This window comes from Kwoniella newhampshirensis, chromosome 4, assembly GCF_039105145.1.
Source record: "Kwoniella newhampshirensis strain CBS 13917 chromosome 4, whole genome shotgun sequence".
NCBI classification, from domain to species: Eukaryota; Fungi; Basidiomycota; class Tremellomycetes; order Tremellales; family Cryptococcaceae; genus Kwoniella; species Kwoniella newhampshirensis.
Genome location: NC_089958.1, coordinates 735,976 through 753,321, shown reverse-complemented (window position 1 = coordinate 753,321; position 17,346 = coordinate 735,976). Strand labels below are relative to the sequence as shown.

At 51.4% G+C, this 17,346-nt stretch overlaps 6 protein-coding genes across 6 annotated transcripts; 3 read left to right on the top strand and 3 right to left on the bottom strand.

The window, feature by feature from the left end:
* Positions 1 to 980: 980 nt before the first annotated feature.
* IAR55_002260 (uncharacterized protein) lies at positions 981 to 2,491 on the top strand (the record flags this gene model as incomplete). The annotated part of the gene is made up of 2 exons (XM_066945377.1): positions 981 to 1,254; positions 1,371 to 2,491. 2 exons carry the CDS (start codon positions 981 to 983, stop codon positions 2,489 to 2,491), a joined length of 1,395 nt encoding a protein of 464 aa, XP_066804066.1.
* Positions 2,492 to 2,644: 153 nt separating this feature from the next.
* Positions 2,645 to 5,119, bottom strand: IAR55_002259 (uncharacterized protein; the record flags this gene model as incomplete). Its single annotated transcript, XM_066945376.1, has 12 exons — positions 2,645 to 2,798; positions 2,861 to 2,933; positions 2,986 to 3,011; positions 3,068 to 3,193; positions 3,252 to 3,261; positions 3,334 to 3,447; positions 3,498 to 3,560; positions 3,612 to 3,646; positions 3,704 to 4,406; positions 4,465 to 4,855; positions 4,915 to 4,937; positions 4,999 to 5,119. The coding sequence occupies 12 exons, from the start codon at positions 5,117 to 5,119 to the stop codon at positions 2,645 to 2,647; spliced, it is 1,839 nt and encodes a 612-aa protein (XP_066804065.1).
* A 359-nt stretch (positions 5,120 to 5,478) lies between these two features.
* Positions 5,479 to 8,804, bottom strand: IAR55_002258 (potassium/sodium efflux P-type ATPase, fungal-type; the record flags this gene model as incomplete). The annotated part of the gene is made up of 6 exons (XM_066945375.1): positions 5,479 to 5,898; positions 5,958 to 7,271; positions 7,323 to 7,543; positions 7,602 to 8,307; positions 8,369 to 8,613; positions 8,684 to 8,804. The coding sequence occupies 6 exons, from the start codon at positions 8,802 to 8,804 to the stop codon at positions 5,479 to 5,481; spliced, it is 3,027 nt and encodes a 1,008-aa protein (XP_066804064.1).
* A 410-nt stretch (positions 8,805 to 9,214) lies between these two features.
* On the top strand, positions 9,215 to 9,556 carry IAR55_002257 (uncharacterized protein; the record flags this gene model as incomplete). The annotated part of the gene is made up of 1 exon (XM_066945374.1): positions 9,215 to 9,556. One exon carries the CDS (start codon positions 9,215 to 9,217, stop codon positions 9,554 to 9,556), a length of 342 nt encoding a protein of 113 aa, XP_066804063.1.
* A 327-nt stretch (positions 9,557 to 9,883) lies between these two features.
* On the bottom strand, positions 9,884 to 11,321 carry IAR55_002256 (uncharacterized protein; the record flags this gene model as incomplete). Its single annotated transcript, XM_066945373.1, has 9 exons — positions 9,884 to 9,917; positions 9,982 to 9,988; positions 10,047 to 10,418; positions 10,495 to 10,512; positions 10,563 to 10,617; positions 10,683 to 10,701; positions 10,759 to 10,783; positions 10,842 to 11,139; positions 11,208 to 11,321. 9 exons carry the CDS (start codon positions 11,319 to 11,321, stop codon positions 9,884 to 9,886), a joined length of 942 nt encoding a protein of 313 aa, XP_066804062.1.
* Positions 11,322 to 11,762: 441 nt separating this feature from the next.
* On the top strand, positions 11,763 to 17,065 carry IAR55_002255 (uncharacterized protein; the record flags this gene model as incomplete). Its single annotated transcript, XM_066945372.1, has 7 exons — positions 11,763 to 11,794; positions 11,863 to 12,179; positions 12,232 to 12,325; positions 12,376 to 13,337; positions 13,439 to 13,655; positions 14,010 to 16,467; positions 16,532 to 17,065. The coding sequence occupies 7 exons, from the start codon at positions 11,763 to 11,765 to the stop codon at positions 17,063 to 17,065; spliced, it is 4,614 nt and encodes a 1,537-aa protein (XP_066804061.1).
* Positions 17,066 to 17,346: the final 281 nt, after the last annotated feature.

Sequence of the window (17,346 nt, the reverse complement as noted above, 5' to 3'; positions counted from 1 at the left end):
TGTGCTTCATCAGAGATCCCACTGGCAAACTTCGATGAACCCTGTCTCGAGCTGGATCTGGTCTGGGTCTTTCCGCCTGATACGAACTGCATCTGTACCGGCCAGAGTGCACAAGCACGATGGAATTCTCAATGCAGGCGGATATCTGAATAATAAGGTACTTACACGCGTACTGAGCTCAATGGGTCTCGTACAAGTCCATCTCGTGAGGATATCCCCACTCTTGGACCTGTATTGGGCTTTGCGCTGAACGACCAAGGAACAGGCCGAAGAATAGGGTCCAGCCGAGGTAGACGTAGTGTTCTGGGTTGACGGTGGAGGCATGATAGGTCGAATATGTGTAGATCGAAGGTGAGCTTAGTCTGAACCAGTGTGCTTGGTTGAAGACAGAGACCATCAACAAGGACAATTTGTCGAGCACTGGATAAGTAAAAAGAGCAGTCCGTACAGCGCGTTCTTCGGTCTTCCCATTCTGTATCTCAAATGGTATAGAAAGCCCTTTCTACTGTGATGCCATTTGCAGACAGTGAAAGGATGCCTCAATGCTGCACTCCCATGGTCGGCAGCCATGCGATGTGCTCGCTTGACAACTGGACGAGTGTGACGTCGATCACCAAGGTTTCCACTGGATGTCAATTCCACGGACACATATTTTCCTCGGCATCACGTCGAGTACCAACATCATGGAGTCAATGGTTGGCGCATCGAGGACCCTTGAGAGTCAGTGAATGCCCTTCTGACCGACCTGCTGCCCTGGGACCTATAGAGACGCAATTGGAAGGGACGATCGTGTTGTCCTCGCCGTCCTCACCACCAAAACAATCCTCGTCTCGAAGTGGAGGTCGACCAAATTTCCACTCGCAAGTAGTTTTCTTCCACCTTCCATCCGGAACAGAACAACAACGTTCACATCCTGCAAGCCAGCATCACAGACCAGGACGTCTAATCCATCAGAATTAGTTAGTCGCGAAAGTCAAAGTATGGCAGTGATCGAAGAAACACCGGCTCAATCCGACGATGCGTTACTAGACCAACTGATCTCCTCCTTCCCTTCCTCCTCCACATCCACATACAGCAAACCCACCGTCGACGGCGAGATCGGTCCAGCCGCCCCGTCGAAAGATGTGACGTATGAGGACTTCCAGAAAGTCTTGGATTCCACACCGTTGTTCATGCGGGAGACTCCGGCGGATGGCGATGATAACCCGATCTTGGAAGCGTTGAGGAGTTTAGTATTTGAAGGGGAAGGCGATGGTGAGTTGCGGTGTCCGACTTCTCGGCTTTTGGTACTCGTATCATCCCTGGATGAGCATCTCAAAAGTATCGTAGGGAGAACTCCCTAGTACTCTTGCTGATGAATACTCGTTCAGAAATCGCCCTCAACTTCAAAAATCACGGCAACGAGCTGCATGCCCAGAAATCATATTCCGAAGCTATCAAAGCCTACACGAGCGGTATCGACGCGAAACCTTCTTCTCCCTCTCTGCTCGTGACACTGTTGAACAACCGCGCTCAATGCCACTTGCTCTTGAAGAACTACGGATCTGTGCTGAAGGACGAAGGGAAGGTGATTGGACTTTATTCGGCTCATGCCCAGAAGGCGCACACGAAGATCAAGGGGAGGAAGGATGAATTGGATGAGAAGACAGTAGGAGGAGAAGCAGAAGAAGGAGGCGGAGAATCAAAACCTCAATCGCTTCTTCAGAACGATAAAGGACTTGTGAAAGCACTTTTCAGAGCGGCTCAGAGTCTTGTCGCCCTCTCACGATGGAAAGAAGCGACCGACGTCGTCAAGCGTGGTAAATCCTTGGCATCAGAAGTAGCCGAGGATCCCTCGGTATGGTCCAAGGTCGAATCGGACTTGCAAAAGGGTCTCAAGAGGGATACGGATCGAGCAGAACGGGTACGAAGAGACAAGTTGTCGAAATTCGCTCTGAGAAAAGCGGTGGAAGAAAGAGGTTTGGTGGTGGTTGATACGTCCACTCCACCCGATAATCCTCATCCGCTATCATTCGATCCAGATGCTATTCAGAATTCCAAAGACAGAGAGGAGGAAGACGGTTGGCAACCACCGCCTCCCCATACTTCAATCGTATTCCCGGTTTTCCTGCTCTATCCAGCGTACGGTCAATCGGATTTCATCACGCATTTCCACGAAGATACGTCGTTTGAAGATCAACTTAACGTCATCTTCCCATCTTCCTCCTCCTCGACATCTCCAACACCTTTCGCTCCGTGGGACACCAAGCGAGAATACTATACCTCGAATCTCGTCGTCTATGTCGAAACAGCTCAGAGAAGATTGCTTAAAGTGGGAAAGGAGTTGACACTTCGCGAAGTGTTGATTAAAGCGAAGAAAGAGGCCAAGGGAGATCAGAAGAAGGACGGTGTAATATTGAGAGATGGGTTGATGAGCTTCATCGTACTTGTCAAAGGAGCTGGAGAGAAAGCATGGATAGAGGAGTTCAAGAGGAAACGGGACGGCAATTGACCCTTCAGTTTCAAACATGCATTGTAACATCACATAACGCCATCTCCCAGATTCAGATCCCCATCGCTGCGCCCGAACGAATGGACCGCTAAGCCTGTCATTCGGCAACCTTTTTGCTTCCACCACCCTGCTGACCGCCGTCGCCAGCACAGACTACTTTGACTTCTTTGTCTCGCCCTTTTCGCCTTCCGCGGTACCCACATCCTCCACCATACCTTCATTGACTTGCCCATACTCGTTGACACGAGAATAATCGACTCGGTAGATCCACCTTTGGTAGAGCAGGATGAGGAAAACGACGTCGTCTCTGTGCACATTCGCACTCCATGAGCCAGCTGAAGTATATGTAACGCTTGGACCAGGGCTCACCGGAAGCAAGCCAGCCTGTGTAGCCATGGCATCCTGATGCAGAATGCGAAGAAGTCGTCGACGACAGTGGACACTGATACAGAGTCAGATAATGTAATCGTGGAAAAAATCATTTGATAGCTCACATGTCTTGTACATCATCGCTTTCATACTGCGACGTAACTCTGTCAGCTCAAGCCAATGAGATCATAAACGAGTCCCACGCACGGCATGTGCGCGACACTCTTCAACTTGTAGTTGATGATCAGCTGAGGGACGAGCTGGACGAAGCCAAAGGTGTAGATTGCTTGAGCAAGAGTAGAGATGACGAAGGAGTACCATCCACGGTGAGTTCTACGAGAGACGTCAGTCGTGATCGGGATGAGGGGAACGAAGGACTATCCCAACGTACTGGTACATCACTGTGGGATAGCAGAGGGCGTTCAGTTCGATGTACTTCGACTGTGTTGCATAGCTGTCCGCTCAAGACTTACAGGAGTAAACGGTGTAACCGGCCAAGAGCGGGATGGCAGCGTAAGATACAAGCTTGAAGGCAAGAGCATCATACTCTTGGGTCTTCTTCTCATCGTCTGAGAGTTGTCTCTTGTCTACGATACATATGAGTCTTGGCATCTGGTAAACGTACTTGAACGCTCACCTTCGAATTGCAGAGAGTATCCGAAGATGGACGTAGGGGCAGGACGGATTCGAACGTTGGTGACTTCACGATGTAATCAGTAATGAAGTTCAAGCCAAAGCAATGACGGCTCACCTTTGGTAATCTTCCAAGCCTCGATCAGCAGTCCTCTGGTATCCATGTCAGCCTCGTTCGACAAGCAAGATGAGAGCAACCCTAGCACTCACATGCCTTGACCGAACAAGATCATGAAACTCGTCTCCTCTGAGCTGTCCTGAAGATACAGCAAGATGACCAGTTGCACGAAACAATTTGTCAAGATAGTGTTGAGTGAGACACCGACAAGGTCCCGGTCCTTCTTTCTCCAGTGACTGACATCGCTGGAGAACGCCAAGAACTCGAAAACGGTATGAAGCAAAGTGACGATTGCCGTCGTGATCAACAACCAGGGACTGGTCTCCGTCAAGGTCCTCTTGATCTCGTCGAATTCTGCTCCTCCACCTTGTTGTGCGGCAGCTTGGTCGAACGAAGCTGTCAGAGCTGAGAACATTTGAAACTTGATACTTGAGATCGGACGATAGTTGACGTGAAGAGGAACCTTTGTGGAAGTCTCGTTGATAGGGTAAAGATTTTCCTTCATGAGCCAGAAATCGTTAGGAAAGACCGGAGGATAGTAAACGGGGACGCCTTCGGCTGTTTTTTCAATCTTGAAGTACTGTGCGGTGACAGGTGCGAATTGGGAAGGGTCAACTGCGCCACCAGAAGAGATGATCGTGAGAGTGAGATTGGATGCCCAATGAGACACGATCTGCGGAGTCGAGGACGAAGTTTCGACGTGGTCTTCTTCTTCGTGCTTCTCGTCTTCCTCGGCACCGCCGATGAGTTTCTTCTCCTTCCTTACTCTCTTCTTAGGGAAGAACCGAGTGAGTTCTATGAGGGTAAGGAAAAAGTCAAAACCGTGACGAGCAAACGGAGAAGTCACACTTACGTTTCCTATAAGCATAAACGTCTCCGGGCTCCTTGTTCGTGGGCAGACCGCCGTTCTTGACAAGGACCACATCCATCCACCAGCTACCGTTGTGATATCTCACACTCTCCGGTACGTCCAAGATCAGATCCTCGTCCCTCTCGTCCTTCCAGTTGCCATAGGTAAGACCATCCCACATGACAAGCGGGACTTCGACATCGACATCGGATCCGGCAGGGTCTGTGCTGGTATAAAGCAGCATAGAGAGGGGAGTCCCGATCTCCCAAGCAGGCACGGCATTGGCACCGCGCACTGCAGAAGCTGATTGTGCGTTTGCGGGAGGAGCGTCCGGGGATGACGCGGCGTTGGAGACCGCTGGAGGATGAGGTGTAGCAGATTTACTAAGACCCATCTGTGCGATCGACTGTCAGCGCTCCATCGGTGTGAGACTCACGACCATGTGTTGCTCACGTAGGACATTCCATATTTCATAGCTGTATATCGTGCGAGTGTCAGCTTCGCATCACACGTTCGTGAAAGCCAACGTAGACCCACCAGCTTGCAGAGCCACGAACATGGCGATGGATCTGACCACACCCATGATCTTCTCATTCCTCCCCTGGGGTTGTTCCCCGCCCGCAGGTCTTGCAGCAGGTGCTGCAGCTCGGCCGGACATCTCGTTGTGTTTTCAAGTGAAGATTTGCTACGGAGGTTAGAAGAGAAGAGAAGTAAATAGATCAAGGTAGTCGAAAGAGTGAGTAGTAGTGTCGTGAAACCCGAATTACGTGCCTGGGGTCCCACTTTCGGACTAGATCTCGACATTGGATTCGAGATGACTTACAAAGATGTTCGGTTTGAAGGTATAACAAACCCTCCCCACAGAACCAACGAACAGGCTGAAGGTCTGATGGGAAACAACCAGACCTATGCATGCAAATGGACCTCATCTACCTTTTGAGATACTGTATCTGCTCTACTCATGTCCCTCTATTGTGATCTATTCCTCCTCCTCCCCACCGAAACAACACTTCCACTTCACTCCGTCTTGCCTTTTCCCTTGATAATCTTCACTCTCTCATCGTCCCCCTTCGCCATCCTCATCGAGACGAACTTTAGGACTTCATCAATGACGATGACAGGTACTGAGATGAATAACACGGCTATCCACTCTTCCAGGTTCAGACTCGTGATTCGGAACAATGCTCGGAAGAACGGTACGTAAAGGATCATGAAATGGAGGGCCATGCTCAAAGCGATACTGGCCACAAGGTATGGGTTCGTCCAGATCGGAAGGACAAAGAGTGATTCGTTCTCTGATAAAGAATTACAGGCGTTAAACATCTCAATAACGACAAGGATCGATAATGAGACCGTAGTGGCGCGTTGGGCGGGGAGTCCGGTGAAAATTGAACAGTCGAGAGAAGGGAAGGCAGATGAACATTGGTGGAAGTTGGTCTGAACCGTGGCAACTGTCATCAGCCAAACTTCCTGCTTCTTGATAGAAGAGCACTCACAAGCTCGTGGAAGGAGATCTGAGGGCCACCAGAGTAGAACATGAACCACCAGGCATAGCCAAAGACAGTCGCACACCCAACATAAGTTCCTATCACCATGTATCTGAAGAACAACCATCCGCCAACTAAAGGCTCTTTGCCTGACCTAGGCGGAGTCTTCATGATCTGATGGTCAGGAGGGTTGAATCCTAGAGCTGTGGCAGGTAGACCGTCGGTAATCAAGTTGACCCAAAGCAATTGGACAGGAATCAAGGCTTCGGGCATGCCCAACAAGACTGTCAGGAAAATAGAGACGACCTCTCCGATGTTGGACGAGATCAAGTACCTAATAAACTGTTTCGTGTTGTTATAGATCGCTCGACCTTCCTCGACAGCTTTCTCGATGGTAGCGAAGTTGTCGTTGGCGAGGACCATGTCCGCGGCAAGCTTGGCGACGTCCGTTCCAGAGCCCATTGCGATACCGATGTCAGCCTTCTTGAGCGCGGGAGCATCGTTCACACCATCTCCGGTCATCGCAACAACTAAGCCAAGACCTTGAAGCAGATCGACCAATTGAGATTTGTGCGTAGGCTCAGTTCGTGAGAACAGGCTGGCCCGCTGAACTGCCTCGACTTTCTCTTCGTGACTGAGCGCATCGAGCTCTCTACCAGTGTAACTCTTTCCGGTGAGATCTTCGTCCTTGTCGAAGACACCAATCTCTCGACAGATAGTCTCAGCAGTGTTCTTGTTATCTCCGGTGATGACGATGGTCCTGATACCAGCGCTCTTGCACTTGGCGATCGCGTCTTTGACCTCAGGTCGAGGAGGGTCGAGCATGCCAACCAAGCCGACGAAAGTCATCTCCTGTTCGAACTTGACATAGTCCTCCGATCGTTCCGACTTGTAGTGCGACACGTCACCATCTGATTCGTCAACATAGGCGAGAGCGAGAGTTCTAAGACCTTTGTGACCATATTCGAGCTGCTTGTCGGCAAGCTGAGCTCGGATAGCAGGTGTGAGGGTCTGAACGCCAGAGGGAAGAATTACACGAGTACATCTTTCAATGACGGTTTCGGGAGCACCCTTGACGAGCAGCGAGGTACCGGACGAAGACTGCGCAAGGACGGACATGGACTTGCGGTCACGAGTGAACTCGAACGTAAGGACTCGCTTGACGTGAGCATCGTAGTGGTCGTTGACAGCTGTCGCTCGGAATTGGGGCTCAAGAGAGCTAAGGGAGGCATTGAAAGAGTCTGAGCTGGATGCGAGCTTCTCAACGAGTACCTTGAGAGCGGCTTCCGTCGGCTCGCCGACATTGGTGTACGAATCGGTGTCCTGAGCGCTAGTTAGTCACCAAGTGAGCACAGAACAGGAGTGAATACTTACAGCGTGATAAGCGATCTTGGCATCATTGCAAACAGCACAAATTTCGACGAGCTTGTTCACGGGCGCAGTCCTGACTTGTGACTTCTCCGCGTGCCTGTCATCAAGAGTGGTAATGCTGCCAACAGGGGCGAAGGTAGTACCCCCGACCTTGTACTCTGCGAATCCGGACTCCTCGCAGGTAAGGAATCGAGCGACGCTCATTTGGTTCGTGGTCAAAGTACCTAAGACGCAAACGATCAGTAAGGCGGAGCGATGGGCGATTGTCTCGATGTCACTGACCTGTCTTATCAGAACAGATTACATTGGTACAACCAAGAGTCTCCACACTGGGCAAATTTCTCACGATGGCACCCCTCTTTGCCATCTTCTTGGTTCCCAAAGCCAGACAAGCGGTGATGACTGCTGCCAAACCTTCGGGGATGGCCGCAACGGCAAGAGCCACCGCGATCTTGAGATAGTAGATAGCGCCTTTGAGCCAGCCATGATGACTAGGGTCGTTGAAATGTCGGATGTTGACGAGCCAAACGAGGATACAGATCACTGAGATGACCTTGGCAAGTTGATCTCCGAAATCGTCCAGTTTTCTCTTCAAGGGTGTTTTCTCCTCCTCGTCATCGTCCTTTGAGATACTGGAATGAATAGCTCCAATGGCAGTGCGGCTTCCCGTGAGGACCACAACGGCTCGACAGGCACCGTTGACGACGGTGGTACCGGAGAACAACATGTTGGTCATATCCTGTTTGACGGCAGACTGGTCCTTGACGGCATGTTCTGATTTTCCGACGGACATGGATTCTCCGGTCAGCATCGCTTGGTCGACTCGGAAGGAAGAGGATGAGAAGGACAGGATACGACAGTCTGCAGGAATTCGGTCTCCAACGTGGACGGAAACGATGTCACCGGGCACGAGTTGAGACGCGGGGATACGAGAAAGTCGACCAGAACGGAACACAAGAGCTTCGTCAGGGGAGTATTCTCGCAGAGCCTAACGGCGTCAAATCCTGTCAGCTGTTTGTTATGGCAGTAGGATGCGACTGGGAGCTCACGTCGATAGCCTTCTCCGCATTTGTCTCCTGAACTACACCAACGGTAGCGTTCGCGATCAAGATGAGGAGGATGACCAAAGGCTCCACGAAAGCAGTCATCCATGATCCACCAGGTTCTGCTGAATCCTCGAAGATTGCAAGGATGAAAGAGACGACTGCTGATCCGAGCAAGATCAGGACGAGTTGATCTTGGAATTGAGCAAGAATGAGCTTGAGCAAGCTTGTTGGGGGAGACTCCGGAAGGGCTATGAACAAGCTTGAACGTTAGTGATCTGTACAGAGGTGGAATCATCAGGGGAGGGGGGAGAGACGTACTGTTCTCCCCATACAGCTCTCGGTTCTTCTTCACTTGTTCTTCTGACAGACCGATATCGCCGTCCGTACCGTAGTACGCCAAGGCGTCAGATGGCGTATATGTCCACGCGTTGTCCAACATCTTGTACAGGAAATGTAAAGGTCGGACGAGGCAGTGGAGCAAAATGGGTCGACGGATGTCGGTTGCGAGGTCGCTGTTGTCGTGAAGGCCGCTCTGCTCTTGTAATTCCCACTACCTTGAGTCGACCTGGATCAGAGAAAGATCAATCGCAAAGCAGCTAATCCAAGCTGTCTATCAGATGGGACGAGGTTTGTGATGGAAAAGTCGAGAATTGCTTGATGCAATTGACCTGCCACGTAGCAGGAGAACGTGTCAAAACATCGTCTATATATACCACCGTGAGAAAGTAAAATCGACCTCCACCTTGTATGTCCGCACTGCACCTGGCAACCACGTCGAGATGACTCACCTTGTTCTTCTCCATACATTCAGGTGCTCCCATCTCATGTAGCATGGACAGACAGCCCGACATGTCAAGTAGCATCAGCACCGACCTCGACCTCGAGAAGCATTATCGTGTCTATATCGACGCCATCAACGCTCTCCCCGGATCTACCCTTGACGCATACCTCGCCACAACGATCGTTCACAACGACCGGTCTCTCACCAAAGCAGATTATCACAGCTTGATCGTTGACGGTGCGAGATTCACAATAGTCGGATTGATCGTCGATGTCCAGAAGCGAGAGGTGGCGGCGAGATTGAGCATCACGTGGAACGAGGGGAAGACGAATGTGAAGGAACATGTGTTTTATGAGTTAAACGAGAAGTGGGAGATTGAGCAGGTTTGGAGTATGGTGGAGGAGGTATGAAAGGGGCGTGGTATGAGGATTAAATCAAGGAAGACCAGGTTGAAATGTTACGAAAAGCAACTCGCCATTGTTGTGTACAACAACGTAGATTGGTATTTCCTTCAGCTTGGATGCACCATGCTGCAGTGCTGCTGTCGGCGAGACCTACAATTTCCTCTATGCTACTCCTCATTCTCGACGTATGAGCTGCTGTCCACTATCCGCAATGCCGAGTCGAGTAGACGGCCTTTGCAGACATGATTCGACACTGGCTTGGCTCAAATGTGAAGGATACATTGCGAGCTACACCACTGTCCACTAAGTCACTAAGTCTCTTGACTGGTCTATCTAGAATTCGTCCGATCGAAGACCTTTTCGCATCCTGGAATAGGTCAGTGTCAGCTTGCTCTGGGTGACGCAGCGCACGAAATCGCTAGCTGGCTCACTTGTACTCTATTGATCAGCACGCCTTGTCAGCTCTAGTTGCCCTCAGGTTTGCAATTCCACTCACTGTAAGGCACACCTGATCTCAATCTCTCTTCGGGACTTCTCGGTCTCCCGTGACCATCGTAACCAGGCTGGCCCTGTGCAACTGCTTTGGCGCTATCCCATTCGTCCTTCCCTCCGACATCCATGATTCTCTGAGGTGCAGCAGCCGGATCCACCCTCTTCGGTCTAGGAGGAGCCTCCACCTCATCTCCTGCTTGAAGAATAGTCTCAGGTTGTGTTTCAGAAGCCACGTCGGTCGGACCTTCCCCTGGAGCATGGGCATGCTCGTCGAGTGGATCAGCAGCAACGTGATCTTTTGTCAAATCCGCATCTTCGGTGAGACCTTCAAATTTCCGCTCTCGAGCATCCTCCTCGTCCTCGATAGCTCCGTGATCTACCCGATGACGTCAGCAGAGCAAAGGGGGGGGGGAGGTCTTTGATGCTGTAGGAGAATCTATCTAGTAACTCACGCCTGAAATGTTCGATGTCTGGGTCCTGAAGTCAGCCAGCGCTCGAGTCAGAAGTCCAATACACTTACCCTCTGCGTGCGTATATGAATCGTCTGTTTGGGTCTCAGGTGTAGAATGGTACAGCTGAACGTATGCCAAGGCGTCAGCCACACGTCACACTGTCGGACTGAGCGCGTCTTGAAACTGACCTCTTCGTGATGCAGAAAGCTATTCAACGCGTCAGTATTGGGTCGTTCTCGTTTTTTTGAACAGAACAGAACCCACTATTCAGACTCTTCATCGTAATGATCTTCACCGCATCATATCAGCTTGTGCATTCTCGCCTTCCTCACGCTCATGCAACTCACGTCCCAGATCCTTGTATCCCTCGAAACTGGGTAATCCCTCTGTCCCACCCGCCATGAATTCTTCCAAGCTGATCTTCCCATCTTTGTTGGTATCCAGCTTCTGCAACACCTTGTCCACCACCATTTGTGTTCTTCCATCTATCAACTCCTGATGAGGGATCTTCTCCTTGACGGAATGATGATGTAGACCATACACTGCTTGGATCTCCAGTCCGTCCCAGAACCCATTCATGTCGAGATCATGGAGTTTGAAGAATGATTCCAGATCGAACGAATCGATGTGATGTTCTGTATGCATCTGCAATCATCTGGGTGGTCAGCATTGGGTTGCTCCCTGTCCAGCGCGAACGGGTAGTACCGACTCACATGTCTCTCCGCGTATGACATGCCCGCGTCTTCCAAATCGTTGAGATCGAAAGAATGTTCGCTGTGTGCGACGGCGAGCAACGCGCCGGTCAAGAAGGATAAGAACCGCATCATTGCGCGTGGACAGATCCTCTGCGAGTGGCCAAGCTCGACGACAACTCCTACGACTTGATTGAGGGAGATGTGGGAGATGAAGAAAGAGTGAGCTCCCCTTTTGAAACCTCTTCAAAACCCTTTCAACCCCCGCGCCGCGCAGACCTACCCCCACAGAACAGACCACGTGGGTTCGTGAACGAGGAACCAGCATCGTCGGACGATGGATGAACATTGAAACAACAACTCGCCTTTTGACTTTTACCTCGAGATCTTGTTGCCTTTCGACTCGTGATCACCATTGAAATATCACACAGAGTGTAGAGCGTATATAGGACATCCACATCCGCACAGAGAGATCACCTCGGGCCACGCACACCGCTGATCAGCGCACAAACTTCACGCAAATTTCACACACCTCATCCAAACCTCCACCCCGCTCAATGCTTCCTGGCCAGTACAATGCGTCTGGAGAATCTGGATGATGGCAGCAAGTGAGCTGACTCCTCGCATCATCATCATCTCTGCGATAGGCTCGCTGACTCTCAATGATCACACCTAGACTGGGAGCAGCGTGGACCGAAGCACTCACCTCTTCGTTGACCTACTTCCGCGCTCTCCTCTCTTCTTCCTCTTCGACCGCCTGGAAACCAGTATCAGTCTTACCTCTGACAGCATCCGCGACCGCTCGAGATTCCGGTAAAAGCGTAGCGAAGGGCTCATCCATCGGAAAGATTGATGCGAGCCAAGTGAGAGTGCATAGACGGAGCGGGAAGGGTGGCGAAGTATTCAGAGCTGTGGTGGAGGTGGATTGCGGGAGCGATGTCAGTGTTGACACATTCCGGGGATGTTTGGTGACCCCGGAGACAAGGCCCAGATGTGAGTTTTTCGGCGCTCGTGAAGATACCCACACTCAAGACTTTCGACGTAGGGGATCGTATGGTCGAAGAAGCTGTGACACTGGACCTACTCGACGCCCATACCAGAGTCACAAAGACAAATTACCAGTTAGGCTGGCCGTCCAGGTGAGTCAGGCGTGTGCTTCAAGAGGCAGCAGCTGAGATATCGTCTGCAGTCCACGAGACGCGGTCACGATATCTAAAACACTTGTGGACCAACACACCCTTGTCGACATTACAACTTCCCTCCCACGCTCTCGCCACGAACCGGCATATCTCCGTGCTTCCCCTCCTCATGTCCGGGCCCATGTGTCTCTCCTCGCATGGTGCATCCAATTGCCCGCGTCCACCAATTCTCCAGATGCACCTCCAGAAGGAAAGGCACGAATCACTTGTTTCTGGTCTTGGAACCCGAAAGGTGCTTGGGCAGTCGGAGGCGGTGTACCTCAACATCTACCATCCCTCGTGGTTGGACTGGTCGAATACGTCAGAGACGGTAGCGAGAAAGTACCAGTACTGTTGGGGTATGGCCCGGACGTCACTGTTGGTTCTGTCGGTTACGACACATCGAGAGTCACGCTGTCAGTGGGATACGCCATCGTGAGTGGCGGGCAGAATCCAGAGACAGAAGATCTTCGTCGGCAGATCGAATTCGGTTTGTCGTCCACTCAAAGCTGGGACGTCCAAATTACCGTTAAGACTCAACACGGGAAAGATTCCGCTTCCACAGTTTGGAATTCTCTTGTCGGACAAGCACCCACCTCCGTAGTCGGTGCTGCTGCACCAAAACGTCTGATTTTGAGATTTGCGCACGCTCAACTTGAACCGGGGGAGGAACTGGTACGGGTCAATGTATCAATAGAACGTACGACCTCAGCTACATCAGGAGTTCGAATAAATGGCGTTCCTGTCACGATAGAGCAGATGCAGGCTCACATCCCAACCCGACCTTTGCTGGAAGAGACAGCGAGTATGACAGGCATCTCCTTGCGGACAATGAGTACAATGAGTACGGTGGAGAGTCTTCCCACGACCACGACATCAAGGGAGGGATCGATGGTAGTCAGAAGAGCAGAATCTAGTAGGAGTGAAGCCGCGTTGAAGGGGGTTGCAAGTCTGATCCGCCGGAATTACATTTGTAAGTGCAAATCTGTCGACTGCGGCTTACAGTAGATTTCACATCTCTGTTGCAGGAGCCGGAGCAGAAGTGGCGACCGGTCCTGGACTCGCGTGGGGTAGCCATACATCAGCTGAATTCCATCGACAAAACTCTGATCGTTTTTCGGGCGGAGGCTGTGTTTGTGGGCGTCGGCATCTGGGACCTTTTCGCGGTCATCTCAAGCCCGGGAGCTAGACTGGTCTGGGACAAAAGCCACGACGATGCGACGCTGGTAGAGGACGTCAACGAATTGAGCGATCTATGGCACATCAGATCCAAAGCTGCTTGGCCTGTAGCGTGAGTGTTATACCTCGTAGCGACGCTGACGTACAGGGCGCGGGATTCCGTCATGTTACGGACAACCTACAAGTCTCCATCTTCCGTCCATCTCTTTGGCTTTTCCGTTGACGATATTGAGCTCTTCCCTCGAATACCTCCGTCTACAGACCCGACAGTAATCCGCACACAAATTGATCTTCAAGGATGGTCGATCACGTCACTCTCCCCCAATACTACGCAGGTCACGCTTCTTGAGCAAAGTGATCCAAGAGGGTGGTCAAACAAGTCGTCCATTCCACAAGTGATGATGTCAACTTTAGCTGGCATAGGCGAATTCGCAATCAAGCACGGTGCGCCACCTATCACAACCAGGCTTGGAGGCGCCAGGGCTGTGGCATCCAAATACGATGTGGAGGCTGAGACTTTCCGGCACGAGTACCAAGCCGCAGAAGCGCGGAGATCAAACTCTTCAAGTACAGCAACGGCTTTCCCGCTCGCAGTCGCTGTGAAGTCGGGTGATAGCGAGTCGAGCAGTCTCAAATCGATGGATCTGCCACGACCCGTTGCTAATATTGAATGTGAAATTCGATGTGACGCCGACCAATGGGCAAATAGCTTTGCCATCGTGATTGATCCTCCCCAACAGGCCATCTCGGCTCTAAGACGGCATCGTTTATCACCAGGAGGTGGCGGACTGTGGCTCACTGTGGAGCACGATCCGAGATTATTGAAGGACGACAAGGTAGTAACCACCGTTCGTCGAGGAACACCTATGCAAGGTACAAAGACAGTAGTCACAGTCAACGGGACCAAGATCAAGATCGATGTCGAAGATATGCCGGAAGCGGAGGTTCAGTTGCTGAAGAAACAAAAGCGAGGTCAACCTTCACGGGCTCCACTAGATCAACCGCCTGCTTTAGGAACCCTTCGCAAGAAACAAAGCACGACCAATCTCGGGGCGACGTCCGGAAATACCCTGAATTCAGTGGGGGCTCTGACTCCAGCGTCAGCTATAGCAAAAGTTGCGATACCTTTCACAAAGTGGTACAATGTTGCAGCAGAGACAACGCGTGCCGCCATAATTCCCATGGCTACTGCGTCTTCTGTTCCGGACACAGGAACTACGGCAGTCGATGCTGCCGTCAAGGCGTTAGGACAGCTAGCACGTATCCATACAGAGAGGGACGGCGAATCAACCAGTCCGGACGCTTGGCAGCCTGTGTCCGATCGCGATGGTCTGAAAATTGAGCGAAGAACGGTTGGACATGTATCCGAAGCCTTCCCTGTCTTTCGGGCGGGGCGTATTATCGAGGGCTTTACTGCAGAAGAAGTGTCCGCGAGCGTATCGTCGTTACGGAGGGATGAACGATTCGATAAGCCAACAATCTTGCAGTCGTACGGGCATGGTCTCACTACTTCACACTTGGTGGCGCATACGACCTTCCCTTTTAGAGGCCGAAGTATGCTTGTAGCAACGGTCGTCGCTCGTATGCCTGACGGTCCTCCACCTTCACCATCTGCGCACGGTCCGCACACACCGTTGTCGACCATCTTCCATGCATCTTCTTCCAACTTCGATCCTTCGTCTAAAGATCTCGATCCGGCAAAGTACAATCCAGCCGGACTGCCCTCTGGTAATGTCATACTAGAAGGATGGATCTTGGAAACCATCGATCCATACTCACACGAGCAATATGCTATTCCCTCAACAAGGTGCATGTACGTCGCGGCAGTAGATTACAGCGGAAGTATGCCACTTTCGGTGAACAACATGCTCAACGCCTCGCTACCGAGATCGTTGTTGTCCATCGAAAGCCTCCTGAAGGTTGCCGGTACACCTTCTAGAGCCAGATCACCGCCTATGGCAGTGCTTGCCCCGGACGAGAGGTCATCAGGGCCCTGGGCTCTCGACAGTGTGGCCACCAGCAGTACCGGTGTCTACCAAAGAAACGAGGACGATCGATATACGATGACCGTGATCATACAGCCCCAATCCACTCAGCCATCGCGAGATGGCACGCTGAGTCCAACTTTGAAGCATGTGGATTCACGATCCAGCGTGAATACTGGCAGATCGACGGTGATAGATCTAGGTGAGGACATACGACGGGGCAAGAAGGACCTGGTGGTACTCGAAGTGGAAGTTGGTAGTGCCTTGGTGAAGGGCGGGTGCCTCGTCTCGCTTCAAGCGATCTCTCTTCCAGTAGCGGTACATAACGCTTCTAGCGACATAGCGATAATGCCTCTCGACTTGCCTAGCGATAATCTATTGGAAGATCTACCGTTTAAATGCTCGGTAGTCAGTCTCACGCCTTCGGTACTGCAATCAGCATCGCTCGATCCTACTTCGCACGCAAGGCACCTTCTTAAGGTGACTCTTCCTACGACGGGTTACGATGCGCCGATCTCTGATCCGTTGGTCGGACCCGCAGCACCATCACCTCGCCCGAGATGGTTGCTGGATCTAATCAACGATGGAGCTGTCGTCCAGCTTAGCCTCAGATCAGCTACATCTTCTCCGGTGGCGGTGACAGAGGGACAAATAGGGTCATACAATTACGCTGGAAAGGATATACCCATCGAAGACGAGAAAAGGGGTAAACACCTCGGATTGCGAGATGGCAATAGACAGGTTTTGCCCCAATTGGTCAACAAGGACCCAAATAGCACTACCTTGACGAGCTTGGAAAATCCATTAGCAGTGGACAGGGGCTCTATGAATGACGTCGTAGAGGCTGAGAGGAGGAATAGCATTCGGACAGCACTAGGGGACGCGGCAGGAGACGGGGCAACAGAGCAGTCGGAGCCACTGGCAATCAGCGAGATCAAGGCGAGTCCTTTGATTGAGTCTGCAGTACATAGGGCTGAAGCTGACATCTATTCTACGAACACAGCCACCGCTACCTTTGGAACCTCGACCTCCTAATTCTGAGACCTCACGATACGCTTATAATTTCTGGCGATATTCTCGATTACCCAGGTTCTCGACATCAGCACCCCTGACAGCCAAGACTTCCCCCATCAAGCCTGGGTTGACCACAACATCTACAATCCACACCACAGGTGCTCAAACCGAAAAAGGAACGAAAGGCATTATTTTCACCCCAATGCCAATCGGACAATCGACATCTCCATCCACCAAATCACCCTCCTCCACGACCGGTACCAATGTAGCCGCCCTGATTACAGAATCGAAGTTCTTACGACCAGTAATCTCCGTTCCGGGACTGGTCATAGCTTGTACGATCTGTCTCTTGCTGGGGTCATTGTTGAGATCGTTATTGAGCGAAGCGGATTTCGTGTACCAGCATCCCGAAGGAACGAGTCTTCAAGATGAAGGTGAACACTGGAGAGAATTGAAGAGATTGGTAGAGATTGGGATTGGGAGAGATAGGGATTTGATCGTTGCCATTGCCAAGCGGGTTTAAGGTGCCCCTTTGGGCAAGTGCGACCAGCATCGGATGTCGATGTTGCAAGGTGGAGAAAAAGAGGGAGGGAAACATACAGCTAGGCAAGGGGGAAAGAGGAAAGGTGAATGATGGGAGCGTTCTCCCCGCGAACGCGTTTGGCACTAGTGGTAACGACTAACGACGCAACTGGACTTCAAATTCAGACTCTTCATATAATAGCCCCGAAACATACAGATGTGTAAGAAGGACAGAAGCCATTACCATGTATGTACGATACAACTATGCATAGCTCACCATCT